Genomic DNA, 12129 nt, shown 5'->3' with positions numbered 1-12129 from the left:
CCTCATTAATGAAAATCCCTACATCTAATATGAAACATCACTTTGAAGCACCCTTGTGGTTTGAATTCAATCTGACAAAACTCCTACATGACCAAGTCAATGTAAACCTACAACTCTTCACAAAAAACAGAAACGGTGGGAAAAAAGAAACAAACATTTCAACCTGCCTATAGTCTACCACAATAAGAAGCTTGTTCTAGTCAGAACACACATTAAATAGCTTTGGATTCAACTTAAATGTTTATAAAGAGCTAAATTACAAGCATGTTTGAAGCGTGTATGTGGTTGCCGTTGACCAATTCTTTCCCATCCGAGCCTGACCTTTAGACCTTTGCATTCTCTTGCGGCAGAGGTGGTTCTGCTGACTGTGGCTCTAGGACAGAATATTTAACTAGGTAAAAAGGAGAAGGTAAGTCATGAGTCCACAACAGTGTAAGTATTAAAAATGCAACTACTGCCCAAGATGGTAAGATCCCGTTTCTGCTTGTGTGTCCTAGGACATGAAATCAGCTCACACCTGGATTAGTGACCAACCAGTGGTCCCTTATTCAGTAGCCTCCAGGAACCCACCTGGGGGTCATAACCTACCTGGAGTCATGTGTAGGTGTCAACTGTATGAGCTGTGAGGGATAGTTGTGGCAACACCTGTGTTGACATAAATCCCAGAGGCTGATATGAAGGTCTCAATTCATATAAGCATCATCTCCCAGCTGGGTCAGGTCCCCTGTGTATTCCCAGATATCTTTAGCTGCATACTTTTGTCCTGAACAGTTTGGATTTATCCCACTTTTCCCTTTGAATGTTTTAAAGATAGGGACAACACCCACATTTTGACTTGAATTATGGTTGAAATGTTCTCTTGGCAAGTATAATACGACTTGAGTATTCTGAATGCCAGAGGTATAGCCTACAGGTTGGAGTCATGTGTGAATCAACCTTCACTGTTATCATCCTGTGTTTGTTGGGGAACTACTCCTGGGTGAAAGAGTTTACCCCTTTAGAGAAAAAGACTGAAAAGGTGTCTCACCTTGTGGCTCTTCAGTCACCACTGCTTCCATGTTTTCTCCTTTCACATACTCTGCATTCAGACCTTCTGAAAATGACAAAGAATGGGAAGCAGTGATCCCCAAGAGGTCAACACTTCCAAAGGTGTTTGGGACCTAGTATCCAAAGGCCCCATGAACAAGCACAGTTATAACACCCTGACAGCACCAGCTAAGCCTAAACCACAACACATCCTGTAGAAGCATTCCTGGAGGCAGACCTGTAGATTTCTTGATTTCATATTGGAATGACTCTTAAGCTGCCATAACCAGAACCAACTGTGTCCACTGCTGACAGCAACCATGGAATGACCTAACATTAAAACAGGACCAGATTATCACACATCTAGACTATCTGCTTGCTGCCTTTTCTGGAAAGAAAGAGTTGTTTGCCATGGTAACACAGGAGTGGTCCTTCTAGTATATGTATCTACTGATACTGACATGCTGTAATATGGGTGAAACACTGAGAAGCCCTTAGATGTCAATCCAGACATTGCAGCTTCCAGCAGCAGACTATGTCCCTGAGAAGCAACTTATTGTGGTTTCTTGTAAGGTAGGTAGCTCACTCCACTTTCCTCCTGTGAAATTTATTCTCATCCAATTATTTTTGTGACTGAACAAGGATTTGAACCTGGATTTTCCCACTCTAAACCTAGCATTCCATCAACTACACCACACACACTGTTGGACTAAAAGGTGCCACTAGACTCACTCTGTTCTCCTGCTTTAGAGCAACACAGCTACTCACCTGAATCTAGTCACACAGACATTTTCATCAAACAAACCCTACATGGAAAGAGACACTGCCTGTTTTCATACAATTACTGGAGGATACTGGCATTAGATAGAAATTATGGTTGCTTGCATGTCGACCAAAAACAACAAAAGAGATAAGAAAATTGCAAACAAGCTGTCAAACCTGTTCCCACAAACACCTTCAGAGGAAACTAAATATCAATAGGCAAAAAAAGTAAAAATCAATGGCAAAACACTGCCACTGTTCTAAAAAAAACCCAAACTGAATAGCGCTCATAAGCAAACCACCTGAGCAAGAACTATAAGTGGGGGAAAACAGTTTTCTAAAGTGCAGAATAGTCAAGTAAACTCTTTGGCATTTGGCTCAAATCCATTTTGATGCTTGAAAGTCTGATAGTTCTAGACTCAGCTCCCCAGGTGGGCTCCAAACACAAGTCCACTAGAGCCAAAACGATGGGCTGGTTACATAATGCATGTTGAAGAGGTGCAAACACAAAAATTCAAAACTTTTTCTGAGGTTTAAATTAAAGTATAAACTATTGTGGTTTCATGGAACAGAATGTAATGCTACACAGTGTGGATGGTCTGCAGCTCATTTCTGTTTCAAGGGTATTACATGGAACACTGATTTTATCTACTGATATGGTCACTTATAGTCCAAGTTTAGGTCTATTAACCTAGGTGTGCAGTCTGGGGTTTACTTCAGGCAAGTGTGCACAGAACTGCAGCCTCAGGTTGATTGAATAGGGTGCTCTCTCATATTATGATCCCTATTATTAGAATTATGCTCACTAATGATTTCCTAATGTTAGGGATGCCATCCAGGTATTGCTTTGGAGAAATATAATTAAACATTTTCAAAGTTGTTTGATTTACTTTTTATGGATTAAGAGAGGTGGGTTTCCCCAATGCAAGTAAAGAGCTCACCCCAGCAAGTGTTACTTGTCTCCTATGGCTTCGCGCTTTGCATGCGATTGCTTTCAAACTGGCTGGATAGAAAAAGGAACGGAAAGGATACATTCTACACTTGGACAGCTTGTCCTTATTTTATCAGGTTATGTATCACAAAGCTTACTTTTCTGACAAAGTTCTGAAGCAGTATTAAAAGGGCTTTTTATTGCAGTCTGGACTTTTTAACTTACCCTAAAGTTTTAACTTTTAGAGTACATAACAGACTGGGGATTTTTTCAGTCCAGCTGAACATGAATGCAAATATTTGAAAATATGTATTATGTAGGTGGCTCGTCATTTTGGCTCCTATTGAGTCTGGTTGACTTTTATGGGGAACCCACCTGGGGATTTCAGTCCATAATTAGCAGGCTTTCAGCATCATATCTGTATGGATTTGAGCCCAAAACAGGGAAATCTGTTAGACAACTATGCAATTAAGAAATTGTCTGGAAGAGAAAAAGAAAAAAACACTTTCTTTGACAAGGGATTCCAGATGTGATTTCAGTGTTAGCGGCAGGAGTCACAGTGAGTTGTTAGTGCGAAACATGGTGCTGAACTAGATGGACCTGTGGTCCACTACAGAACAGCTGCTCTCATTTTAGTATCTGGCTGTAATTTACCTTTCAGAATAAACTGAAAGAACCCTCAGGTTTCTTCACTGTTAGTAAATTCTTAGTTGCTAGTTTCTGGGTTTTATCGGTTTGTTCTCTTAACGCTCTCTTAGGAAATCCTCGATTTTATTCTGTCTGTGGGCACTTTTGGGAGTTTCAGAATGGGGAGCAGCCACCTAAAAAAATGGCTGCCATGGGATACTGGGTCTAATCACAAAATTGCAAGAGGTTGCAAGCAAGCCAAACATCCTACGATGGAAGCAAGTGATTCCAAATGCGTGCTTCCTGCAGACACAAAGGGGATGCCCTCTGGGTTCTTCTGAAGCATTTCCTGCCCCAATAGGCTGGAGGAAAGCCAGAAGTGGCAGTTTACTTTGGAGAAGCCCACCAGCAGGGGCATCCCCTCATCATCACCTCACCTGCTGCTGCTCCCTGCAGGCTCTGTTATCACTGCTGCACCATCCTGGCAGCTCTCCTAGGACTGCAGGTGAGGGGGGAGGGAGAGTCTGGGGAAGCCTCTGTCCATGCCTCCCTTGCTATTTCTGGACTTGCCTTGGATCAAGTTCTCCTGGAGGGCAAAAGAGCAGCAACAGAGAGGTGGATCAGGTAGGCGGTGAAGCTTCACTGTTCCAGACTGGCTTGGGGCTGCTGCCCCATAAGTTAAGGGTTAGGGCATAAGCCACTGCTCCAACACCAATGTTTGGGACAAGGGAGGCTGGTGGAGGGAGCAGCTTCTGCAGCGACTCAGGCTGCTGCTGCCTGACTAAAGAACCAGAATGCCTGACATAAGTAAGGAACAGGCAGCTGGGGCCTCTATCCCTCAACTCCCTCCTGCACCTGCAAAGCCAAACCACCCATCCCATCCTACCCTCTCTGGAACAGCAGGGGGCAGCATTGTGACTGCCTGCTGATGCTCCCCACACATGCAGTGACCCCTCATCCTTGGCTTTGGCCCAAGACCCCAGAACTATCAAGACCACTCCCTGCCCACTCTTGGGTGCCACAGTAATTATGTTGGTAATTATTGTAAAGCAACAAGCTTCATTCCAGGTAGCATCTCTTTCCGTGGTGTGATTGGAAGCAAGTGGAGCACTAGAAATAAACATCTTATGCTAGGCTGTCCTTGTGCAAACTATAAGCTCCAATACCCCCTGCAATGTCACTGAGGATGCTGGGGCATAGTCAGTTTGGTGGTGGGATTGCTGCCGATTAATTGCTTACCAATAGAGGGCTGCCTCATCTCCTCAGGCCAGCCCTGCCTGCGCCATCCCCTTGAAAGAACCACTCTTAGGGTTATGGCATTGGGTGGATCAGCTCATTCCACACTGCCTGCTTATGTGCTCCACCACTGCTCTTGTGAGCTGACAGAGCTGCAATAAGGCCACTCAAGACACCTTAACGAGTCAAGCATAAGCTACAGCAGAGTCTCTCTCTCCTTCTCTCTCTCTGAGCTCCAGCCCTGTGGCTCTTGCACAGCACAGCCTCCTCCGCACAGCCATGTGTTTTGCCAGGATAACGCCAAATGTAGTTTTATGTGCTTCAATAAAAAGTCACTTCAGCAGTGGCTGACGCCTCGCCAGCCTCCGCTGCGCATTGCAATACATCTAAGGCCTGACATTATCCCAGCATGCCTTGTCTGATGGCTTAAATTAATCCTCCTTTATAATTAACTTTAATTTCCTGCCGTCTTTCTAGGGTTTTGCTTCTCTTGGTGTTGAATTTATCAAAGCTTTTTTTCTAGATTTTTTTTTAAAAATGTTTATTCTCTCTAAAATATCACTTCTGGGGCAGGGAAACAACATGGAGGGGGTGGCAGTGTTCTGTTTTATTACATTCAGCTTGATTTTTTTCTCCTCCTGCTGGCTTAATTTACTCACATTCACACCTGTTTGTTTTAGACTCTCTTGCGAAAATAGCAATTTGGCCACAGAAGAACAGGCAGAGCAGAGAGCCTTTTCTTGGGGGTGGTATGGGGAGATGCCCAAAAGATTTTGATTTGCTTTGAGATATTCTCACTATTAATATAAACCCATGGAACTTAACACTAGTATACTTCAGAGAGCTGAGTGTATCCCTCAGGCTAGTATTACATCCAGCCAGAGGCTTCATGATTCCCCTCCTCTGCTTTTGTGCCAGACATAAAGGGGTAGCTTCATGAGCCACTCCTGGGCCCTTACGAATGGCTAGTACGCCACATTCAGATCTAGCACTTCACAAGCTGCTGTGCAGGCCAAATCGAAAGCCATTTTCCCCAAGCAACTGTTAGAATTTTTTAGCCTGTGATGCACCACTGGTAGGATGGAAAGCAGTAGAGAGGAGATTTTAAATTGAGTAGACATTTGAATTACAATTTTAAAAAATCAGTTGTGATTTTAAGCAGTCCCAAAGCTGCAGTACTGCAGTCCTAAGCTCTGCTTACGACCTGAGTTTGATCCCGGCGGAAGCTGGGTTCAGGTAGCCAGCTCGAGATTGACTCAGCCATCCATCCTTCTGAGGTCAGTAAAAGGAGTACCCAGCTTGCTGGGGGGGCGGGCGGGAATTGTAGATGATTGGGGAAGGCAATGGCAAACCACCCCATTAAAAGTCTGCCATGAAAACGTGAAAGCAATGTCACCCCAGAGTCGGAAACAACTGGTGCTTGCACAGGGGACTACCTTTTTTTTTTTGGTCCAAATGACCCTTGTATTATCCCTTGCATTTATCACAAACAGCTGTTTAATACACAAACCCATGTAAAGAAGCTTCCACATCCTTGTAGTCACTACCAGTTCTGACAGCCATTACAGGAACCCATGGAAAGCAGATGCTGCTACTTAACATTGCAGCATCCCTGCTTTAAGATGTCAAGCCCTTATGTATTCCAGTTGTTACCTGCCTCTGTTCATCCCAATCCCAACTATGGACAAACAATGTGCCAGACCACATCACTCACCCCATCTCCCACTGTTCTTCCAATGCTGCTAGTTCTCTTCTGTAGAGTCCTGGCAGTTGAAGCAAATTGGGCAATGCAACTAGATTAAAGCACAGCATCATCCTTGGACTCTGGCACTCGCTTTCTCACTATACAAGGCTGATGGAGGAACCACTGGCACAGAGAATGCAGTCCATCCGCATCCCAAGCCTAGGATAACGTTCCTCCATCAGATGCCATGAAACTGATGGGTGACCCTGGGTCACTGACATTCTTTCAGCCTAACTTACCTCACAGACTTGTGAGGATAAAATGAGGGAGAACTGCGTATGCTCCCATGAGCAGGACCCCATGACAAGAGGCACATACTGCTACCCACCTGAGGATTTACACCTGCTAGCAGTCAAGCCTGTGCATGACCCCTTGGGGTAGGAGCATCCCAGATACTTACGCTGTATGCTGAAACAGAACTTCTTTTGCTGGTATGAGATATAGCTGCTCACAGCACCGATTAGAGCCATAGCAAGGCCACTGACTATGCCAGCGATCGTCCCTGTCTCTACTAGGGCACCTGCCAAAGGGAGAAAAAAACATGTTGATGCTGAATTCTATCATGGAAGATGTTAATACTGACTTTCTTCCTCTGGTCCTATTAACAGTGATTATCATTTCACTACGACTGTATCCCATCTGCCTTAGAATTATCTAAGCTATGGCTTCACATCCTCCCAACATTATACAGAAAACAGATTTAATGCAAAACTAGGATAAAGATGCTTCAAGGTCCCTAGGTCTCCCAGTAAGGAGGACAAGGTTGCTTCTGGGCTCATGATGTGTACAGTTGCCTGGGGTACTGCAGAACCAGCATAAGAAGAAAGCAAGCTTAGATAGGTGCTCACAATACATCTTGGCTACTGATAAGGGAAAGACTCTTACTTGATCTGAACTCAAGTATGAAAGGTATTGCCAGCTTACCATCATTATAATTGCTGTCGCTGCCACCACCGCCACTGACCCCTAAAAATAATAATACTTAGCATTTATATTGCATTTCCTCAGATGTAAAAAGCACCACACATGTATTTTAACACAATCATCCTGCAAGGTAGGCCAGAATTCGTATTCTCGTCTGGCAGAGTGGAGAAAGGAACAGGCTAAGAGTCAGGGTGGTGAGGAAAAAAGATGGGCTAAAATACATAATTCACAACATTGTGGAAGTATGACTATTTAACTGATTCACTGTAGAGAAATTTCCACAAGCCTGCCCTATGTAGCTGCCTATTTATAGTCAAGATGGCTTGTATGCTGAGATTCCACAGGGAAAAGTGCAGCAGGTGGGAGTTTCTAGCCCTCAGTGCTGCAAAGGATACTCCTGAACATGTGTTGACAATGCCTGATTAAATTTCAAATGCCAGAGGAGTGCCTGAGAAAAAGTTCCAGTGATTGTGCATGGGGCCCCGCCCTCAACTTTGTGTCTTTGTCGTCTTAGCAAGCCAAGATAAATTACATACAACAGCAGCACTATAAGAAAGTATACAAATCTGCTCAGTTTGCACAGAATTCAGCTATTCTTACACACTGCTTACACCACTGGTTCTTCTGCTCTGACTGGTAACAGCTCTCCAAGACTGGCTGCTGTAGCTCTGAGTTCCAATCACGCACCATATGGAAGCATTCTAAGCCTCTCTGCCAACATGCCAATCTCCACACCAGCCTGAAATCATTGTGCTACTGGCTGCCAACATAGCCCTCTTGGGGCAATTTCCAACATAATGTTTGTCTTCTATGAGAGCGTCTGGAATGATTTCCACAGAAACACAAACATAAAAAACCATTAACACAGCACAGGTCCACAAGCAGAATGCTAGATTCCTGCCAGGTTCCTATTCAAAGTCCTTTCCTGTAAAAGACACGAGAAATTGAAGCCAAGGTCCTCTTTAGCCCTATATTTGTCTTCAGGAAATCATTCTGTCAAGAGAGGCTGATCTATGTTTTGCAATGGAAGGCAAGGACATGTTAGGAAAGAGGATTCTGCCCTTCGCTTTTCTCACCCTGGGCCCAGTTCCTAGGAGTGTAAAGAGAGCTCCAAGGACACTTTTACTGGTCCTCTTTTACACTGGGGAAGGGAGTCCTGGGTAGGAACTGGTGTTTTGCAAAAGCACTCCTTCACATCCATCCAGACACAATGGTATCCCTCGTATTAATTAACCAGCTGCTGCCTTGCTAGCACTGCACTGAGCAATAAATGAGATTGATTATAAATTTAGCGCTCTGCGCAGTCAAGAGGTGGGTGGGGTTTGCAGAGACTGGAGGCTTTGTCTGCAAATTTCTGCACTCCGCAGCATAAGCAGCGACAGCAGCTTCTCTTCCCCCTTGGACAAAAATGCTGGGGTGGTGTTAAAGAAAGCCTCTTTTGTGGCAGGCTGGGCATCAGTGACGGGAGATCATTTGATGTATCCAAAGCAGAGATAAACACCAGCTGAGGTCCCTGCTGACCCTTAAGGAGTAACAGTTGCTCACTCCTGGAGCCATATCTTTGCTCAGACCAGTCATTCCCCTGCTGTGTGCAGCAAGAGTGAGGCTAACAAGAAATGAGATAATAAATGAAAAGGTTCCAAAGTAATGAACCAGAGAGGAGGTTGCCTGCTGCATCTCTGAATGATTTACTGCTCTGGCAAACATCATTCTATTAAACAGAACAAAGCCAAGCCTGTTCTCTTACTCCACTAGGTTTGACTGGATCATTCACTCATTCTCAATGGAGAGGTACAGCAGAATGAGTTGTACTTCTCTATGGAGTGAACTATGTATCTTGTCTATCCATGAGTCACTGCAAAGAACAGAGACCCACACAGTTACACAAAGGATGAAGGATGTATTTTCTCTCCCCAGTCCTTCTCTACCATAGTTTACAGCTGCGGAAAGGCAGCCCTGGTTTGCTTATGTTGTGCAAAGACCAATCTGGGCTGCTTTTTCCTAGGCAGGCAGGCAGGCCCATCAGTGTTGAAAGTGTTGCTTTTTCTTCACTTGGGGCCATTTCAGCCACAATGCAGCCATGATTCAACCATTCAGGGAAGGGTGGGTTATAAATCCAAACGAATACATAAATAAATAAAAGATAAAGATAAAAAGTTTGGGGATATTTTGAAGCTGTGGGGGAATCTGGGGGTGGGGACAGCCTTGACAGGCCTGGTGGCAGAGGCCAGGAGCCATAGCAGACTCACTGGCAGCTGTCATGGAGGCAAGGATGCCTCAGCAGGCCTAGTGACTGAGGCCAGGTGCTGCACCAGCCATCAGAGGTGAGGAGGAAGCCTCAGTGGACCTGGTGGTGGAGGCTAGGAGCCACACCAGGCCCTGCACCAACTATTTGGGGGGGGGGGGGCAGAATAAAGGTTAGAGGAGAAAGGGATTCCCCTTGAGTATTGTGAGTTTCCACTTGTATATTGTAACAGCCAAGTCAGCCAGATCTGAGGATGTTCGAACGCAGTGCTTGGAGCCATGAACGGAAAAGACAGGTATTTCTACAAACCTGAAAAAAGCCCCAGGTTTCATGAAAAATCTGGAATTTTTAAAAAATACACTGATGGGTTAAAAAAGAACCCCAAATGATAATAGCACCTGTAGCTTTAAGAAATGAAAGCCCTCAGTGGCCATTGCTAGGCAACCACAGCATTCAAGGCTTGGTTTCTGTCAGTCAGGGGGAGGGCCCTTTCCAGGGCAGTTTTGAGGGTGGATTCATCAGAGCTACGCCTGGCAGCAACTACTGGGTAACTTGATATAACATGATTTGCATGACTCAGCTAGGCCTGGTTGCTTGCTACTGTTCAACAGCAGCCACCCTATGAAAGCCAGTGTGTTGCAGCAGTTAGAACTTCAAAGTAGGGTCAGGCTTGAATCACCAGTCTGCCATGGAAATTCACTAGGTGATATCAGGCCAGTCTCATATTTTCAGCCTAACCTACCTCATAGGATTGTTGTGAGAATAAAAAGGAGAGAAGAATGATGTAAGCTGCTTTGGTCCCCACTGTGGAGAAAGGTGTGGTGTAAATGAAGTCAATAATAATAAATATAGCTGAATATAGCTGAAGATGGAAAGCAGATAAAAAATAGGATAACGGATGTCTGAAAAGGAGGAAAGAGGAAAGAATGACCCAGCAGCCATCACCATACAACTATGCCATAGTTCTCCTAGGTAGAGGCTGTCGGGGTAGGGGAATTGGGTGTTGGGTGGGGAGGAGAGATGGAAGTAGGAGAGAAGAAGAGGCTGTGTGGTCTTTCAGAGGCAGGACAGAGGAAACAGTGGAGGAGGGGAAAATGAAATCCCCCCCCACAAGTTTTTGTGGGTTCCCACTAATTACACTATTTGGCATTCAGAAATATAACCAGTACTAGAGAGAGAGCTGCAAACAATTCCATTCTTTTCTAGTTAAGCCCATACAGCTTAGTTTTTGCCATCTGAAAAGCAGAGACAAAAATTAAATGCTGAACATGAGAAATCATAAAATTTCTAGTAGACCAAAGAAGATTTCTTGCTTGAACCCAGAAACAGACTTCAAGCAAAATAGTCTTACCATCAGGGTTTTTTTTTTTTTTTAAGCAGGAACGTGCAGGAACGCAAGTTCTGGCTGGCTTGCCATCAGAGGGTGTGGCCTAACATGCAAATGAGTTCCTGCTGGGCTTTTTCTACAAAAAGAGCCCTGCTTTCCACTAAGGACTAACAGCTGCCTTGGAAACAAAATTATCACTGAACACACTGATCTCTTCAAATGGTGTATTATCATCAGACACACAGTATACCATGTTAATTGTGAACAAAATCGGTCACATTTAAACAATAAACATCCCTGAAAATGTCTTCACAGACATTATCATGGTCTAATGCTGCAGATTCCTTTACATAGACTTCTTCAAGCTACATTGTTCTCAGAATTTTGAGCAAAGACAACCTATCTTGTTTTCAAAATTTATTTACTGAGATATTTATACCCTGCTTTTCTTCCTAATGAGGACCTGAAGCAACTTACATGAGTGTTCTTCCTACCTCCATTTTATGAAGAGCCTTTCAAAAAAGTATTTCACTTGTCCAAAAAGAGAAAATATTACGTAAGTGTTTTAAAGTGTTCATTAAAATTGAAACGAAAAAATCTGGGGAAAGTGGAGGTATACTTTCCCCTTAATCTCTCCAAGCAGACAAGGTTGTGCCACACCAAAGGAAGCTGCAGCCGGTCTCAGCTCCCTGATTTTGCATACTTTCCTTCCAAATGGGTGTCCTGTCTCTAGGGTTGCCAACCTGAGGGGGAGGAGGGGTGCAGCTCTCCCAGAATTACAACTTGTCTCTAAACTACAGAGATTAGTGCCACTGGAGAAAATGGCTGCTTTGGAGGGTGGGATCTATAGCACTGTACCTTCCTGAGATCCCTCCTCAAGTTCCACCCCCATATCTCCAGGAATTCCCTGACCCATAGTTGGCAACCCTACCTGTATCCAACTCAATTTGGTCTGATGAGTCACAAGTTGCACAGGTGTCTTCTAAATAAATCAGGTTCCTCAAACACACATCAGGCACTAATTCCAACTGATCAAAACGAGTCATATTTTTTATAACAGAGGGCCCATCCTTCAACATCCCAACTCTCTTTGGATTTACGTAATTAATGCCTGCTTGTGCCTGAGCACCACATCACATCTGTGAAGTTCTTGTGACTCCAAGGCATCTCCATTGGGCTAAAGCCCAACGAGTTGTGGTAAAATATATTTGTGTCCTAGACGGCTGCCTGAAGTTCAGCCCCCGAGAATATGAGAGTGAGCTTTCCCTGCATCACAGGATCAAACAACAACTTCTTTATAGGCCAGA

The 12129-nt window shown here is 44.3% G+C and overlaps 1 protein-coding gene across 3 annotated transcripts in view; it reads right to left on the bottom strand.

Annotated features, from left to right (window-relative positions):
* The window catches only part of CD99L2 (CD99 molecule like 2), an 89161-nt gene continuing 77032 nt past the window's right edge, over positions 1-12129 (bottom strand). For 2 of the 3 annotated variants that reach the window (XM_060249390.1, XM_060249392.1), the window contains 4 exons: positions 7251-7292; positions 6727-6846; positions 1028-1093; positions 1-391 (listed from right to left, as the gene is read on the bottom strand). In XM_060249390.1, the coding sequence (XP_060105373.1) occupies positions 324-391; positions 1028-1093; positions 6727-6846; positions 7251-7292 (296 nt within the window). In that variant the 3' untranslated portion in view covers positions 1-323. The remainder of the gene's footprint in view (positions 392-1027; positions 1094-6726; positions 6847-7250; positions 7293-12129) is intronic. The other variant, XM_060249391.1, reaches the window with a different exon arrangement.

This window comes from Heteronotia binoei, chromosome 11, assembly GCF_032191835.1.
Source record: "Heteronotia binoei isolate CCM8104 ecotype False Entrance Well chromosome 11, APGP_CSIRO_Hbin_v1, whole genome shotgun sequence".
Lineage (NCBI taxonomy): Eukaryota > Metazoa > Chordata > Lepidosauria > Squamata > Gekkonidae > Heteronotia > Heteronotia binoei.
This window is presented reverse-complemented; position numbering and strand designations above follow the sequence as displayed.